This window comes from Coturnix japonica, linkage group LGE22C19W28_E50C23, assembly GCF_001577835.2.
Source record: "Coturnix japonica isolate 7356 linkage group LGE22C19W28_E50C23, Coturnix japonica 2.1, whole genome shotgun sequence".
In the NCBI taxonomy this organism is placed as follows: Eukaryota; Metazoa; Chordata; class Aves; order Galliformes; family Phasianidae; genus Coturnix; species Coturnix japonica.
The window spans coordinates 1,292,246-1,309,966 of NC_029544.1; the positions used below are offsets into that span (position 1 = coordinate 1,292,246).

General features: G+C 51.1%; 2 protein-coding genes across 4 annotated transcripts in view; both read right to left on the reverse strand.

The window, feature by feature from the left end:
* BCDIN3D (BCDIN3 domain containing RNA methyltransferase) overlaps positions 1 to 3,243 on the reverse strand; it is a 29,968-nt gene extending 26,725 nt beyond the window's left edge. The window contains exons 1-2 of one of the 3 annotated variants that reach the window (XM_015886945.2): positions 2,741 to 3,158; positions 397 to 1,533 (exon numbers count right to left, since the gene is read on the reverse strand). In XM_015886945.2, the coding sequence (XP_015742431.1) occupies positions 919 to 1,533; positions 2,741 to 3,100 (975 nt within the window). In that variant the 5' untranslated portion in view covers positions 3,101 to 3,158 and the 3' untranslated portion in view covers positions 397 to 918. Of the gene's footprint in view, positions 1 to 396; positions 1,534 to 2,740 lie in introns of those variants that run through there. The other 2 variants (XR_004305471.1, XR_004305472.1) reach the window with 2 other exon arrangements.
* A 298-nt stretch (positions 3,244 to 3,541) lies between these two features.
* FAIM2 (Fas apoptotic inhibitory molecule 2) lies at positions 3,542 to 16,564 on the reverse strand. Its single transcript, XM_015886946.2, has 12 exons — positions 16,216 to 16,564; positions 14,869 to 15,049; positions 13,007 to 13,110; positions 12,804 to 12,868; positions 12,230 to 12,283; positions 10,562 to 10,612; positions 10,120 to 10,159; positions 9,615 to 9,652; positions 8,623 to 8,710; positions 8,224 to 8,319; positions 6,796 to 6,849; positions 3,542 to 5,713 (listed from the first exon to the last, which is right to left on the reverse strand). The coding sequence occupies exons 1-12, from the start codon at positions 16,228 to 16,230 to the stop codon at positions 5,564 to 5,566; spliced, it is 936 nt and encodes a 311-aa protein (XP_015742432.1). The 5' UTR covers positions 16,231 to 16,564; the 3' UTR covers positions 3,542 to 5,563.
* Between the last annotated feature and the right edge of the window lie 1,157 nt (positions 16,565 to 17,721).

Sequence of the window (17,721 nt, forward strand, 5' to 3'; positions counted from 1 at the left end):
ATTTCTGTGTGTCACAGCCTACTCATACAAGCTGTTCATCTGTTTGAACAGCACCGAGCAAGCGTGACTCCTGCTTACTATAAAAGCCAGCAAAACCACTAAGCAGGAAGGAACTAAAGCCAGTAGGGAGATCAAGCAAAATGAAGTTAAATTAAGACATTTTACTCCTTGTTTTTCCCTTTTTCTTCCCAGATCTTACTGAATAACGAGAAACAAGCCAGATATTGGGATATTTTAACCTTACTCAGAGATAGCATTCAAACTTCAGGCTTACCAAAGTGGCACTTAGACCTAAGGATGCAATGAAAACGTATATTCAACTACCGGAGCCTATGAAAACTGTGAAAAAAATAGATTTAAAAGGGGAAAAAAATAAATAATCACAAAAACAAAGTATTTACTGATAAAATTATATTACTTTTATTCTATTTTAAGGATACTGTTACAAAGAGCTCTCACTTTGTTACATGCTTCAGTGCCCAGCCAGACACATTCTGCAATGACCCAACTTACTCATGGCTGGTAAAGCAGGCTGAGTGTTTCCCTTAAGCTTTCTATGTAGAAAACATGACAAGAAGCAGAACAAACTGCATCACATGAGTCGGTAGAAATGGTTTTGCCTTCCCTTTCCTAGAAAGGCTTTGTGGCCAAAAACAAAAAGGCATGTTCTCCCTTCTTGCAGGGAACATTCTTGGTATAGAAAGAAATCACACGTAGCTTGGATTTCAAATGCACCTTCTAGAAACAGCAACCTCAGAACCCACAAGATGGGTCAGACAAACACAACAATGCACAGATATTAGTTGGCTTAAACTCCCTATGGAGGTGAAGGTCTGACCCCAGTAGGGATGTAGGAATTCCTGCATCTGACTCTGTAACTTGCCTACAAACCCAGGAGCACACAAAGCCCTTTGTCAGTCACTGCTGCTGTTCTGAAGTCTCCCCACCCTCGTGATTTAAGCCATTGGATTTAAAAAGCAAGAGGCTTCTGTCCCAGCTGGTGTTTCCAAAGCAGCACACCAGCTCCATGGTGCAGTCCCTTGTTAAGATCTGTGTGATCCTCTCTGCCATATCCCCTTTGATGGCAAGAGATCGGAAGTGATCGAAGTCATTCCTGCCCAGCTTCCGCAGGCGGCGGGCAGCTGCTCGGTAGCACTTCCAGGGCTGGGGTTCAATCAGCAGGTACCTGCACAGAGAGGACAAGAAGGCCAGGAACTCCACCAGGCCTCTGTCCCCATGGTTCAGGTGGATCCACATGGTCACAGACATGCAAAAGCTGATGTCAAAAGTGGAGCGGCCAAAACGGCTCAGGTAGGAGCTGAGGAATGGCTCTCTGGTGTTGGAGTCCATGATGTCCAGGTTGGCAAAGGATATGGAGTTAGGGAAGGGGCTGCTCTGCTGAGCCCTCTCAATCAGCACCGGATCAATGTCACAGCACAGAAGGTGCAGATCCCTCCTATCTGCAGGCTGCTCCGGGCTGCCTTTGCCCTCCTGAAGGCCAAGCAGATGCCGGTATAGAGCCACACTTAGCTCCTGCAGAAAGGAAAACAACAGCAGTTCACAGTGCACTGCTTCCTTAGCACATCACCGAGCACACAAGATCCCATTCTCAGCAGAAAGATCCAAGCACCACCTCAGAGCTTTCTGTCAATGCAGTTCAGAACAATAAGCTCAATGACACCTTCCTATCTGAACTGAAAAGCATCGCAGCAGCCCTGACTACCAGAGAGGCCGTCAGAAACACAACTAAACCCACATCACCCCTCGGCTGGTGTTTGCAGGAAGAAAACCTGAGTATGAATGAGTTTTACTAACAAGAATAGTGCTGAAGGTCCTCATCCAGTGTCAAGTGTTACCAGGTGAGCCTCAGAGCTTCCTGGCAAGACCTAGGTGACTTATATATGGAGTAACACATTTCTTCCTCTTCTGCTAAAGACATTTCCCGACCATCACACTGCAGCATAAGAGTGTTAAGGAGGGTTTTCCTTTGGATTTCCTTTAGCGGAGTGCGCCTCTAAGTGGCAACCGAGTTTATTTCTCATTAGAGGAGACCTGATGAAGCTCCTGAACGACTTTAAGAGCCCCGAGCTCACAGCAGCAGGCGGGCAGTGTCCTCTAGCGGTGCAAGTTTGCATCTCAAATGAACCACGCAACGTTTTAACCCGACCTGCCCCTATGAGTTCAGCTGAATCAGGACCTGGATCGTCCTTTAGACAGTGCAGACATGTCTGCACTTAATGTCTTAAGGCATCTATCTAAGGCAGACGTGTCTTAAGGCATCTAACAGGAGATGAAGACACAGAAACAACAGCGCTCAACCAGAAGGGTTTTCCATCCTGAATCATTCTAAGTTAACACAGAAATAAAGCTTCCATCTGGATGGAAAACGAGTTATATCAAATGCATTTATATAAATGCAACTACCGTGCATCTCAATGGCAACACAGCAAAGCTGCGGGGGAAAAGGGAAAGGAAAGAATAAAAGCAGAACATGGAACAGAAAAGCTCGCAAAAAAAGGGGGAATTGTGTGAGATTCACCAATTTGGCCGCAAAAACCTTTAATAATGCGGGATGTTCATTGGTTAACGTTCATTTTTAGTCCTGTCCGAGCAATAAATGAGGAGATATGGGTAAAATCATAAGAGATAATGAGAGATAACGAGAGATAATGAGAGATAATGGGAGATAATGGGAGATAATGGCTTTTAGTTCCAGGCCCCACCGAGCCCATTCCCTTACCCCGGAGTTGCAGCCCACGTCGAGGCCCAGCAGCGGGCGGTGGTCAGAGGGGAACAGCCGCCTCAGGAGCCCACCGGGCAGGAGGGAAAGGCGACCCTCGGGGGGGTGGAAACGGGAGTAATGGGGGAAGTTCCCGTAAGGAGCAGCACCGGGCTCCAAAGCACGACCCTCCTCCTTCCTGGGCGCCGCCATGTTGTCCTGTGGTTGTGTGACGTCGGGAGGGAACAAAGAGCGGGGGGAAAGGTTCCGCAGGAGGAAGGTTCCCGGGGTTGGATGGGAGGTTTGCTGTGAGGGTGATGGGAACATTGAATTGTGTAATCGTGAGAGCTCGAAAAGACCTCCCAGATCATCCCAGATCATGGGCTGCAGCTCCTCCTATGGGAGAAGCTTTATTAAAGTCTATGCAGCCCGCACTCACAGCCTTGCTGTCATCCACCAGGTGATGCTCGAGGCTTTGAGCATCAGATCTTTCTCCAAAGGCAATGGAAAACACTCTGAGCGTTTGCTTGCAGCATTTGCTTCCCTCTGCTTTGTTGGTTTGGAATCCTACATGAGCTTAAGCCAAGCCTAAATGAGTCTGCTCATACCCTCTGGCTCTCAGTCACTTCATGCGTGGTGGCTGTGCTAAAGCCACGAGCATTTTATTGCTTCATATAGGATGTATTCTTTGGCCATAAGCAGAGAAAGACCCATCAGGTCTGCATTAAAACCCTGAGCTATGCCCTGTCACTGTTTATGTTTCCCATTTCAGCTGTGCAACCCAAACCATCCTCCAGTCTGACCTGACAACAGAACAACGCCGACGGTTTTGCAACGGTTTATTTAGCAACGTTCAGAGAAAATACAAAATCCTATTTCTGAAATCGTAAAGAATGGGTGGACGAAAGGAGCACGGGGATACAGAGCCAGGGGCCAGGCAATGCAGGCCTCAGGTAAGGGACATCCACATGGCATAAGAAGTGAAGCAGCCCAGCAACTCTGTTGTGCAGCAGGGTGAGGAACCCAATGATGGCTGTTCCTCACCCCTAACCCTGTGATGCTCAGCCCCATGGGGACTTCTACCTTCAAGTGATCTCTGTCTGGCTTGGGTGAGCAGCAAGCTGTGGGGACGGCACTGAGAGGAGCCGGGACACATGCAAGAAGGGAGCCCTGCAGGGGGACATACACGTAACCCCTGCTCAGGGGGCCCCGAGATGGAGCAGATGCCATGCAAGCTTTGGAGCAGAAAGCCAGGAGAGAGAAGCAGCCAAGTTACTCCACAGCAGAAGGAATAAGAGCGAGAGATCCAGAGTGGGCTGCAGGTCTGTGTTCTCCTCCCCAGGTCCGACTATGAGAAGTCCCAGTGCAGGAAGAGGGCTGCAGAGCTGCAGGATTATCCTCTTCCAGAGGAAATTTAGGACTGTTGTTGAGTCAGAATTCTTCACATAACGCTCCTTCCTGAAAAGCTGGAAAGCAGAAATGCCCACAGGCCTTCTGCTGTGAGCAAAGGAAGCTGCACAGCCTGTCTGCTAAGGTGTTGCAGAAGTGCCCGCGTGGGTCTGAGCGAGAAAAATCCCTCTCTGAACTTGTGTTTCATTATCTTTTAGGGTGCCTCCCGTGCTGTCTGTCCTCCCAGTTCCTCCTGCTCAACAGCTCACAGCCCTTATTTGGTCTCTGTGATGCGCTGCAGAAAACAAGGGCTCATAGACTTCACTCCATCCTCATAGCACTCTTTATCCCCAAACCATGGCTGGTTTTTCTTGAAGGGAGAGATGAAAAGCATCGATTCTGCTCCTGCATTACCAACAAGGTCAGTGCAGCTGCTGAGGGCTTGAAGCATCATTTTCTTTTTATTGACTGCTGTACAGTAACTTTCCTTTTCCTCTGCCCAGCTCAGGGCACAGAACACGTGCAGTGGGAGGATGCAGCATGTGAGGGGTAAGAGCTGGGGCAGCAGAAGCAGAGGAATGTGCAGCACAGAGCATTCTGGCAGAGCCTTTCTCTAAGACGTGGGGATTGCTAGAGGCAGCCCAGTGACGCATTTGCACCAGCATTCCAGGGAGATTGAAGATACGGGTTCTATCAGCAGCAAGGATCGCTTTCTAAATAAGAGCAAAAGGCCCCTTATCTCCACATGGAGCTTTACGGTTAGAAATTAGCCAGCCAATCCCCAAACAGGGGAACGTGAGCAAGGGGAAGATGGAAAGTTACCTGTGTGCACTCTGCTCCACGTCTGGAGATGGGGGACACCTCTCTGTAGCCAACACTAATGTCGCTGTTACAAGCAACAGGTTTTCACCCTCAGTCTTTAGGTAACAGCCACTTAGAACCATGGATCTCAAGCAACCAAGACACTTGGGGGGGTGGGGGAAGATAGGCTTCCCAAGCTATTTTTTCCCCTTGTTCAGCTGTTTTTCTTGCCAGCATCCTAGCAACATTCCCTTCCTCTCCTCCTTCGACATCATTTTCCCTTTGCAGAGCTGTTCCCAGCACTTCAACATCCATCCACATCCAGGCAGCTCTGACAGCCTCTGGGGAAGAGAAAACCTCAGCCTCGTGCCTCCTGGTCTCTGGTCTGGTTTGAGCTCAGTAGGAGTGGAGGGAGCAGGAGAGACATCACACTTAAGCCCTGCTTTGCTGTCTGGGTCACAAAGGCTTAACAGCATATATACAAGCTGCATAAAGGAACCCAGGAGCTTTGTTCAGCTGATAGAATGGAGCCTGCTAGTGGGCCAGAAAGGGTGGGTTGTTTCGCTGTCGTTCTTTTAAACCCTCTTTTCCTTTTAAGATTTCTTTTAGACATTTGCATCTAGCTAACGAAGAGAAGATACCGCCCTGCTGTGCTCACTCCTGGCTGGAGCCAAAGAACTGGAGTAAGAAGGAGAAGATGTAGATGATGTCCAGGTAGATATTGAGGGCTCCGAAGATGTATTCCTCTGGGCTCAATGAGTATCGGCGATTCCCCATCAGCATCTGCGTATCAAAGGCCAGGAACTGTGGGAAAAGAGGAAAGCCAGTGACAGTCATGAGCAGATTTTGCATGGGGAGCCTTCATAGAGCCTTAATATGGGGTTCTGTAGGGGTCATCCTTGCCCTCCCACCCATCACTACCACCCCATTTCCCAGAGCATGGGCAGGCTGAGCTGACAAGCCTGGCACAGCTTCTGACTGAAGTTTATGGGGTGATTATAAGATGTTTAGCTTCCTCGTATTTCGCAGAAGAGTCTTTAATCGTGAATCACAGAAGAAATACCCGGGCTCACTTGAAATGACTTTATTAGCTAATAAATTAAATTGCTCAACTGCTCTTATTCACAGCATGCCCAATGAGCACCGCCTTGAGCCCCAAGGCAGCCCTCTCCCTGACCCCCACCTCAAGGTAGAGCCAAGCATCTTCCCAGACAATTCCCACACCCTAATGCAAGCAGGGCACTGCCAGGACACGCTCAGGGAGAGGGCTCAGAGGAGGGCAGCAAGGGAGCAGCCCAAGGAATGAATGGAGCCTGTTCATCTTTAGAGGAACTGCCCTATCTCAGGGATTTTGCTGCTTGCAATGGAGCTTTCCAATGCTCCTTGATCCCAAGCCATGGCCTCTGACTGTCGTCCTGTTCATACCCAGACCTTGATCTACCCCAACCCAACCAGCCCTGCCTTGGCCTTGTGCACTTTCATAGCCTCATTTTACCCCTAAGTTCCCCTCGAGCCCCACAATGGGCCCCCGCTGCTGTGCCAAAGTCTCTCCTCCCACTCTCAATTGCCTTTTGACCCGTCCTTACAACGCTTTCTGCTGTTCACACCTACTATTGCACTTGCAGCATGGGTTTGCCCATCACACCATGCTCTGCAACAGCACCATCACGTACACCAACACCCTCCCCAGGTCAAAGCTGAGGTCACCGTGGCTAATTGCTATTTGTGAGCCATTTGCAGGTATAAAGCTCTCTACAATCCTTTGATTTGCTCTTTCTCCTTCCCTAAGCAACTTTCCAGGTTAAAAAAAAAAAGCAATTATTCCATATTTACTTGCTTACATTACCGGCCAGCACTCCCAGCCCTGAGCTCAGCACCACACTTACCATGGTAAAGATGATGGCACCAAGCAGAGCGTAGATCGCATGGAGCCAGGGGACCTGGAGAAACAAACCCACCCATCAGTGCCTGCAAGAGAACTGGTTAATAGGGACCTGACACAGGTATGAAAGCAGGATATGAGCTAAGGAAAGTGCTCTAATAGCCCTTGAATTTGCACCACGATAGGACCAAATGCAGTGCTTGTTTTAGCAAAGAGTAAGTCTCCATGTCTCAGTTCCCTGCCACACTCTGCCTCTATGTCCATTTGGTTCACCAGTTTCCAAGGCCACGTGTTGTGTTTCTACATCAACTCAGTGCCAGCAGACACCTCTTCCCATGGTGGAAACCCATCCTGGATCAGCCACAGGAGGTGTTTGCTTATCCAGATGTGCTGATACCATGGGAAGAAACTCCAATTGCTGGCTCTGGCCGGGTTCTGTATATTAATGGAAGTGGAACTATATTCATCTGTTTCAATGGGATTCAATGGGATGAAGACCCAGCCTCAGCCCTGCTTGCTGCGCATGGTAACCCAATGCACTGCTATTCCACTATAGGTTGCCCATATGGATGGCTGATTCAACCCAGAGATTGCAGCCTGCCCAAGACAGACAAGCTCATTACCTGCTGCCTCTAGCTATGCTTATCTTGACAGACTACAAGATAAAGAGCAGTTGTCTCAACAGTGTAATGGCAGCGGATTGGCACCGCAAGCTGCTTTACCCTCATGTTGCAGAAGAAAGGAGATTGATTTGAAGCCAACAAAATGCCACGTTCCTTGTTTTGGAAACACCAGGCTGCTTGTTTTCCATCATCATGTTAAGTCCAGGGCTGGCACTAATGGAGCATCTCCTGTAGGTCTGACTCTTAAAGCGTGACCCAGAATGATGTGCAGGGTTTGGAGGGTGCTTAGAGGCTGCTGTGAGCAAAGCCAGGTGCTGCTGTCACAGCACCAGGAGGCATTCGATGTGATTAATGGTGGTACAGAGCCCCACACGCCTTCCTGCTTTCATCAGAACCATTCAGAATCTGTCAGGCATTTGCCTGAGTGATAGTTCACCTAATGAAGCGCTCTTGGATGAGGACCAGATGCTCCGTGCTGCCACGCCAAGCTCTTTGCAAGGTGTGGTCCCAGCCAACACCGGGTTCATGCCAGGAGCAGGGATGCAGAGAGCTGTGTGGAAGGCTGGGGAGAGGGCTGGACCCATGCAAGAGGGACTGGAGGCAAGTGGAGGAGCAATGAGCAAGTGGTGAGCAAGTTTACTGAAGGGGAAACTGAGGCACAAGCAGGTGGTGCCATCTGCCATAGGGTCACTATGCAGCTCCAGGAACAGAAGCAAACTTCCTCCAGCCCCAGGCCAGTGCTGTCCCACAGCCCGATATCTGATTGTACAAGCAGGCAAGAGGAAAGAGGAACGCGGCTCTTTACTCACATATTTGTAGGGCAGAATCACAGCCAGGATGATGCCACCAAAGAAGAGCACCATGAGCATCACAAAGAGGATGCCCTGGTAGGAGGTGAAGTCAAACTGCAGAGGCAAAGAGAAGTGTTACAAGGGTAGGTACTGGAGCAAAGGGGATCTAAACCCCATGTCTCCATCCCCCCAACCCTCAGCACTGCTCCCATGTTGCTGTTGGAGGCAATTGCTTCATCTGCAACTCAGGTCCTACAGCCCAGCACCCACCTGACTGCATGACAGAGCCAAACACTCACCATGTCCCTCTTGTTTCTATGGAGAAGAGCCCAGTACCTATCACACTTAGCACCCCAGCATCCCTCAGATTGCTCCTACAGACCTGTCCCCCTCCACTCCTCACACACAGGGACTGACCTTGGTCTGGAAGCTGAAGATGGTGACAGAAAGACACACCAGGGCAGTGATCCCCAGGCACAGAAGAACTGACTTGGTGTCATAATAACTGCAAAATGAACAGTAAAACCAGTTTTCTGGGGGCCTGAGAAAGGCTCAGATGGGTTTTCCTCCTGCTTTAAATAGAGGGGGGGGGGGGAATAGGCAGGAAGGCATATCTGTGCCCCCTGGGAGCTCAGGAGCAGTTAAGATGGGACTGAGTATAGAAATCTCTCTGTGCATGGACAGATGGAGAAGGGGAGGATTCAAACTGGGAGGCAATAAAAATAGAGTGACAAACGTCACCGCAGCACAACGAGAAGTCAGAAAGCTGCAAAAGCCTCTGTTAGGTGCTTGCAACAAGGGGCTAAACACCACGCTCAGCCCTAAGAGCTGTGCTCCTGCTCTTCCCTTCAGTTCCATTACAGAGCACTACCTCTGGCATTCTCTCCTATTTTCTGGTATTTTCCCTGGGCTGCTGAATCCATCGCTTTCTTTGTCTGCTGCACACATCCACCAACACCCACTGCCTCATCACCAGGGCTCCATGTGAACCAGAGCTGATCTGAGTGGAGCATATCAGCAAAAACAAGCAAGAGGGAGCACAAAACAAAACAGCTGGGAAAGAAAAACCTCTGCTTGTGTCACTCCAGCCCCGTCTGCTCATTGCAAGAGGTGAAATCAACCTATGGCAGTGCCCTATAGCCCACCTGTGCAGGCAGGGGGGCTCTTCAGTGCTCTCCTATAGGGTTTAGCACAGCCAGGAATTACCCTGTGCCACCCAGCAGTGGAGAAGAAGGGGTTAACACTTCTTTCTGGATAGTTTCCTTTAGGTAAAAAAGGGTATCTTGGTGTTTTCAGAGGGAAAGTTTCTGTTTCAGGTGGCTGCTGATGCACAGGGCTCAGGTGGCCCTTATGGTTCAGAAGGGAGGAAAGGTGACACATGGGATTAGGACACCGCATGCTCACCCTACCTGGAAAGCATCCCAGTGAGATAAGCCATGGAGAGGGTCTGGGAGGAGAGAGAACAGCATTACTCTTGTTATCACATCCCAAGGAGACACTGAGCAGGTAGAGCATCTGAACTGCAGCAATAGTGATAACCACAAGGGCTGTGCAGCCTCAAACTGACGCCCACGAGCAGCAATCTTTGCATAGTTTCGCACATATCAATGATGAATATCCATGGGAATGGGTTAAAATGAATGAGAACAGTCCCACCTTCCCCCCTCCTGCACAGGACTACCCCACTCCCATGACCGTGCAGCCTCCGCAGGCATTTGGCTCTAAACAGAGGCTCCCTTCTTCCCTTCTTATCACATTCTAGTTCAATTGCAGCTCCTCAGCCCGAGTGCAGGGCAATCAGAGGATGGAATTCCTGCAGGAATTCAGAGCAGGGCCTTTATTCTCCTGCCTGGAGCCCTTGTGAAGCTCGCAGTGGTGGAAGGCTCAGAGCACACACTGTTCAGATGCACTTACAAAGATGCTCAGCAGGATCAGGTTCCATGGGAAATACCTCCTGCAAAGCAAAGAAACAGAGGCTGATCAGCAGGATGCAATCAGATGTGCCATGTAATTAATGGCCCGTGAGTAAGTGGCAGGGTGGTACAGGGGAGGACACTCATCCCAGTGGGGATGGGGGTTGGATTTATGTGCACAAAGGGCCCTAATGCCCCTCTGATATCCCAGCAGAGCAGCCAGGGTGGGGAAAAAGCAGACGGTTCTCTGCAGTATTTAACAGTGAACACACAGAGCAATACAGCAGCTTATTCTCCCCCTCCAGCAGCAACACATCACTGCACCAGGCCTGGAAACACAGCCCCGTCCCATCTCTGCAATGCTGCTGGTCATGTTTGAAGCAAGATAACATTCATCCTTCACTTCATTGCATTGTTTTTAATCCAGAAAGAAAACATTTTACCTGGGCCCAGAGCAACAAGCAAGAATCAGGTAGGTCACAAAGAAAACAGCACTGCAAAGAGAAAAAGAGCAGATCAAAGGGGGTAAAACACAAGCACTGTGTGTTGATGCAAGAGAGGAGCCCCCAGGTGACAAGTTTTAATGCTCCAGCACACTGCTCAAATGCAGCACAGTGCCAAAGCTGAGGCTGAAGCAATGCATTAAGTGCCTTTTGCTGAAGCTTCCTGCTTTACACCCATCCCTGAGGTGGGACAGAGCACCCACCCTTGAAAGAAACCCTGAAGGATGGTTTAGAGCAGAGTCAATAGAGCACCAGAAGGTGTTTGTTATGGACACCTCCCTGCTGCTCGTGGTGGTGCAGCCAGGTTGTGCCCCTCATTTCCAACACCTGCCCTGCTCAGTGGGACCAGGGCATCATTTCTGCAATCTATTCTGCTTTAAGCAGCTTGCTTAAGGACAGCAGGATGCTCTGTGCTGGAGAAGGGACGTGACCTCCACCCTTCAGCAAAGCAGCAACCCCAGAGCAGAGGGATGGTCCCTGTGCCCCGCTGTCACACAGCAGTGTTTTTCCACCACGCTGATGGGGTCCGGCGCAGTGGGAACCTGCTCACCCACTTTCACCCTCGTGCCTTGAGGGAAAGCAGCTTCCAAGCATGCCGATGGCAGCACGATAGCCACTCACCTTCAGTCTAATAAATGAACGTGACGGCAAAGGCCACGGGCCATGATAAATGCAACAGAGATAAACCTGAGCTGTGCTCTCCCGCAGGGAAACCAGGAAAGCGCTCATGTTGGGAGCAGAGAGAGAGCTTTGCTGCTGTCCATCTGCTTTGCACCCCCCTACACTCATCATCTGCTCCTGCATTATTCCTTCAGCAGTGAGAAAACACCCCAGGGCACCCACTTGGGAGGTACCTATACAGGTATACACAGATATACAGGTGATGTATGTGCATGAAGGGGAGCCAAGCAGGACAAGGACCTGGAGACGTGGGGAGCTGGGGAGAAAGGTGGGTTTGCTGAGGGGGACAGAGCAAAATGAAGTCTCTCCACCTGCCCCCAGATTCATTTGCTCCTCCTGAAGGCCAGGAGGAAGATGCCCACTGCTGAGAAGGCTGCAGGTGTGCCCAAAGGGAAAGCCAAGCCCAAGTTCTGTTCAGGTCTTTTCTCTCTGCAAGGCAGCACAGCTCTCCAATCTATCAGCGGGTCAGGAAGGAGCAAATTCTCCTCTAAGGTCAACCAGTTTCCTCCTGTTAGTGCTATTTTGGAGCTGTTTTCTAAGTTACATAAGCAGGCGTCTCAACTCCAGGCCTGGACGCATTTGGTGATGTGGGTGTAACTAATTAAGGACAGGTTCACAGAATGTCATTCATGGGCAATTGCATTGCGCTCTCTGTCTGCTTAATTAGCAGCACTAACACACACAGCATCCAGAAAACAGCAAACATATTAACGCACAGGGTTGCAGCCAGACTCCTTCCTCTCTGACCTTTGGGACCAGGCTCTCCTAATGAATGGAGCCCCAAATCCTGAGCACTAAAAGCTGCCCTGTGATGGCAACCTCAGCATGACTGCCACCCTATGCACACTCAGGCAGGGCCAGGAGACCTCAATGCCACATCCAGAGCTGTCTGGCACATGCATGGCCATAGAGAGGACAGATACTCACTAGGAAGCCCAGTACCAACCAGAGTGCACCTGGACGTATCCCTTGACCGGTTCACTGCAAAACAGAAAGGAACACTGAGCAGAGAGCATCGAAATGCCAATCACTTTACAGCTTACTGCTGAATTAAACCTGGGGATGCTCACGAGGTGACACAGCAGGAGCTATGTGCAAAAAACACAGCGGGCTCTACCCAGAGCGAGCAACCAGAAAGCAATCCAAGCTGTCACAGCAGGGAGACAGCCCTGCTGCTATCGGTGACCTCAGGCTCGTGTTGTTGCTCAGATGCAATGGAGGAGGTCATCTCCTCAGGCTGACAGTGATCCATTATTCATTCCATGGGCAATGTGAGCTGCAGTGCCTACAACGCTCAGTCACCCGAGCTGGAGAGCTGTGGGGTGTCTGCTTCTGCAGGAGCATAGGATGGAGTCTGATAGTGACACTAACTCCAAGGGCAAAATGATTCAGGGATGGAGCAGCAGCAGCTGCTGAGTGTGAGGATAAGAATCCCCATCTCTGCTGGGAGTGGTACCCAAAGGGGCAACACGTCATTCAGGGGACATCCAGAAGGACCTACCAGAAGGTGAAGAAAGCAACAATGACGAGAGTCACCAGGAGCTGGACCAACAGGATGGCATAAACCTGCAATGAGAGGCACCCATGGGAGACCCATTTCACAATCCTGGGGGGCCACAGCCACCACAGCCAGGTCCCAAAGAGCAGAGCTGGACTCATGGCCCTGCAGAAGGCTTAATAGGGGGTCACAGCTCCAGCCCTTACCTTCCTGATGAACACTCTGCGCACATTCCGGTCGTCCCAGCTGAAGGATGTGAGCATCTCTGTGTCCCCAGGGTACGCCCCGCTGCCATAGCTGGGGCTCGTGCCTGAAGAAAAGGCAGAGATCAGCCCCATCCAGCTGTAACGATGCGTCCTCGGTGACTGATTTCAGCTCAGGAGGCCCCAAAGTGAAGGGACCATAACACAGAATTGTGCATCATGCAAGGAGAGTCTCCAAGGATAATAAATGGGAAGACCCTTCCACAACCCCCAACTCAACGAGGACAGGAGGGTTAATCCCTGCCTACAGGAACAGCACATCTCTAAAGGTAATTAGAGGGCTCACGCTGTATCCTCCTTCACCTTTTGCTGAATATTAAAGCATTCCCAAGAGGAGCTGTGACTCAGCACCTCCATCATTCCCACACTCCAGTACAGGAGGATTCCCTCTCAGCTCTGTATTTGCCTGAGCTCAGGTTGTGGCTGCCAAAATCACACCCTCCCCTCTTGAGAGCGGCTCATTTCAGCTCCATCCCTACATCCAATTTCTATGCGTGGAGTCAGGATGATTTAGCAGCAAGAGGGAAATAACTGCAGTGCAACCCCAAAATCCCTACACCTCTGCCCTCCCAAGGGCTCCATAGTGCACGCTGTTACTGCTGGAGCTGTTTCCCCTTAAGAACTAAACAAAACAAACACACCAAACCCACTGCAGCCTTCACACATCATCTCTGCATGCTACTTCTCTTCCAAAAAACCCCATCTGTGTTACTAACCATCTGCAAGCCGGGTTTCCTATGGGAACAGGGCTCATGTAATGACACGTGCTTATACATTCCCATCTCCACCTGTTTGGCAGATGCCTCTCCTCCCCCTCAGAGCTTCACAGCTCATTGATTCTCAGCTCCTTTGGGCAGGTGGATGGAAGACCCACGAAGAGGAGTGCTGCAGTAAAGCCCAATTCAGAGCCCTAGCTCTGAATTTCTTCTGTTTTACTGGCCAAAGGCTGCCTGCTCTTAATGCAGAAGCCTCATCTCCAGATGCCCCCCGGCAGCAAATAAATCCCTCGTGCTCTTTTGATGCTTAATGAACCCCTCGTGCCTTCTGCCCCAGCAGGGACGTGCTCCTCTGTGCATCCTCATTTCTGCACGGTCTGTTATCACCGAGCACCTGAGGTCTGTGTCCCCGGGGCACCGCTGTGCCTCCTGCGTCACAGCAATCACAGCATCCAGCACCACATCGCACCTCAATGCCTCCGAGGAATGGAGGGCTTTCCTCCTGCCCTGAAGCATCCCCAGCAGCAACCACCTCCCACCCACAGCCCTGTTGAACACACAGTGGTATCCCCAGTGTGGGACCGCAGAAAGCAGCCCCAGAGCCACGTGTCACTGCTTTGTGAGCCATTAAGAAGAGCCCCATTGCATCCCCCCCTCCAAGACCTGCAAGGGAGCAGGGAGAGAATGTGAATTCGGAGAGAAACAGGGATGAGTGCATGGTGCACAGGGAACAGCCGCAGAGGGAAAACCCAGCCAGGTTTGTCAGGATGGAGCAAGGGATGATGCAGCACCAAAATGAGTCCCCTGGGAGCCCCATAATGCTGGCACCCCAACCCATTTGGACTTCACTCAATCCACCACAATAGCAGGAAGACCCAGATGGTGGTTACAGCAAGCTGGGACGTTATCTATCCTCTCTTTCCGACCCCCTCAAGGCATGCATTTTTTATAGCTAATAGCCATACCCCTATGGACATCCCTACCATAGATCACACCAGCTCCCCCATCCCTGGCTCCTCTCCCTTCTGCAAGCATAGGGGCAACCTCTGCACCAACTTCCCCCCCCCCACACCCCACATGGGTACTCACTGGGGTCTACATAAGCCCAGCTGGGGTGCAATGGGACGGATGGGGGAGGAGGGTAAGTACCCATCTTCAGCCCCTCTCCTGCTGTTGCCTCCTCATAGGTTGGAGGGGCCGGTGGGGCTGTAGCATTGTCCTTCTTCTCCCCCTGCCCCTCAGGGTTGGGGGGCTTGTTGTTCACTGTGAGCTGCACAGGAAGAAGGGGGGAAAATAGAGAAAGATTAGGGTACAGAATGGCACAGAATTGCCTTTCAAGGTGAATTCAGAAGGACACAGGTGAAGGTCTGGGGATCCCTCATTTGGTCCCAGGTTGCCTCCACTTTGGGCTGTTTCTCCCATCCCTGATGAAGTGCTGTGATTTAGGCCTCCACCTGCACCAAAGCTGCTCATTCTTCTTCGCTCACCCAAAGATGCACAATATGAAGATGCACCAAACAGATCCTGGAACCCACATAGCCAGAATAGGAGATCCCAGCCAAGAGCCAACCTCAGGCTGCCTGAGAACAGCATCCATTTAACCTTCCAGCAATAGCCCTGTTGTCCCAGGGTGAGCCATGAGCCTGGCATCCTGTTCCTGCTGCCAATGCAGGTGCTAGCTCAGTGCCAAGGACCCCTCAAGCCACAGGGATGTGGGGCTGGAAACCCCCAGAAAGAACAGTGAACCATCACCAAAACAGCACAGTTCCTGCAAAAAGATCTTGAATTAGAGGTGCAGCAAACCCTTAGAAATAAGGCTGGATGCCTCACTTGGATGCACACACATCTGCTTTGGGATTATCATGCCACAGCTTCTGCTCCGCTCTAATGGTGGCCAGGACCATGCAGAACTCCCTGAGCTGCCCAAGGAGACATGCAGGGCCAGCACTGCATTCAAGCAGCCTCCAGCATCGTTACCATAGCAATGGTGCACTGTGCTGGCAGAGGATACACACCACCCCCACCCCCCCTTCCCCCAGGATCAGAGCATCAGTGAACCCCAAAACACAGAGCTCCCTGCATCAGGAGGTACCAAGTGCTGGGTAGGGAGTGATGGGAAAGAACAAGCACCCCGATATCCAGGATGGGGAGGCAAGAAACAGCCATGGATGGACTGAGCTCTGCATCCAGCAAAGAAACATCCACCAGCCCCACAGTGACTGCTCCATCCCCTTCCTCCACCAAAACACTGTCACAGAGACCACTGTACCCCCAAACCTGGCTTTGCTCAGGCACCCAACTCCCCCCCTCTGCAACAATTGCTTTATCCCTTAAACCCTCACCATCCAACCCATTCCCCCCGCCCCCACCCCCGGAACCATGCAATAATTACGCATGCATGACGAGTCACCAGCCCAGCCTTGACCTCCCACCTACCTTGCCCTGGGTCATGGCACCTTGTTAAGGTGATGCCAGACCCAGAGGGAAGGGACAGAGCTCCGCACTGAGCCCCTTCTGCTCCCTCTCCGAGTGATTTGGGGCTGCCTGCAACGGCTGCAGCTCACACTGATGCTTTCACCTTCTAGCAATATCCACGGAGCTGGAGGGAGGACCGTACCATTCCCAGCCTGCAGCACAGGGGGAAGCCAGGAAAGAAACAGCTCAAAATGAGGGCAAGCAGCCACTGGCAGCGATGGGGAGGATGCGTGCGGAGGCAGCAGCCGGGTTGGAAAGCAGCTGCCCCCAGAGGTGCTGAGCTCAGGGCAGAGATTGCAGAGGAGAGGGAGATGGAAAGGATGCTGTGCTGCTGCAGCATCACTGCTGTGTTCCAGAGCCAGCTATGAGCTGAGGAGCAGCAGACAGTGAGCCCTGCTGTAGCCAGGTATGGGGGAGCAGAGGAACACCAGAGTTGATCTCTCCAACACGAGAGCAGCAGGGAGGAATGATGCACAGCCCTGGGTCCTTCCCTGGCCCTTTGTAGGCTTTGCATAGAGCAGGGCAGAGAAGCAGAGGCTCGTTTCCCCCCATGCACTGCCTTTTCCAGGACTCAACTGTTCTGTTTCTTTGCTTTTCATCAGCATCACACCAGGAATTCATCGGTCAAATCTATAAAGAAGGCACCAAAAGAACTAACAAACTAACTAAGAGCCTATCCATGTAGCCAGGCTCCCTAAAAGCAGCCCTAAAAATAGCAATTAAAGTAAATAATTCATTAAAACACCTTCATCTGCAGCCTTTCCTTTGAAGGGGTTGATGGGAGGGTTAAAAGAAAATCATGAGCTGGAAGTGAAGGAATGCAACCCAGCTGGCACCCATACAGACCAGCCCCAGCTATTCAATCAGATTACCACAAAGACTGCAAAAACTTGTCAGGATCATTCAGAATCAATTAAGTGCCCGTTAACCACAAGCTCCTCAAGGGCTTTCATTCTGCTGGGGTTGAGCTGAGGCAGAGAATTGGGCATGTCCAAAGGTACAGGATGGAAACCTGTGCCAGAGGGGTCAGGTTTGTGTTGCTGCAGCCAAGAATGAGGAAGTGGTGATGCTCAGCTCAGTGACATCACCCTCATTCCCCATCCAAGATCAGGGCACAGAACCTTCAGGTGACACATGGTGAGAAAGCAGATGCTTGTTTTCTTAATGGACCCCAGAGAGTCCAGAAGGAGCTTCTTCCTCCAGAAGGAGCTGCTCCCATTTTAATTCCTTGCTTTCCAAGTCAGAAGGGCTCAAACACAGCAAAGTCCCACCATGAAGGTTATTTTCCCTGGATTATTGCCATTCCTTCCTCTAAAAGATCCATCGGGAGGATAAGTGCAAGCAAGACCTACAGGTGCTCCAGCACAGCATCCCTGCAACTGATCAGCACCCTCAGCATCCCACTGCAGCTCCCCACTAAGTGCTGGTCCAGCACTGAGCCACACGAGGCAGCTGTTTTCCTGCACA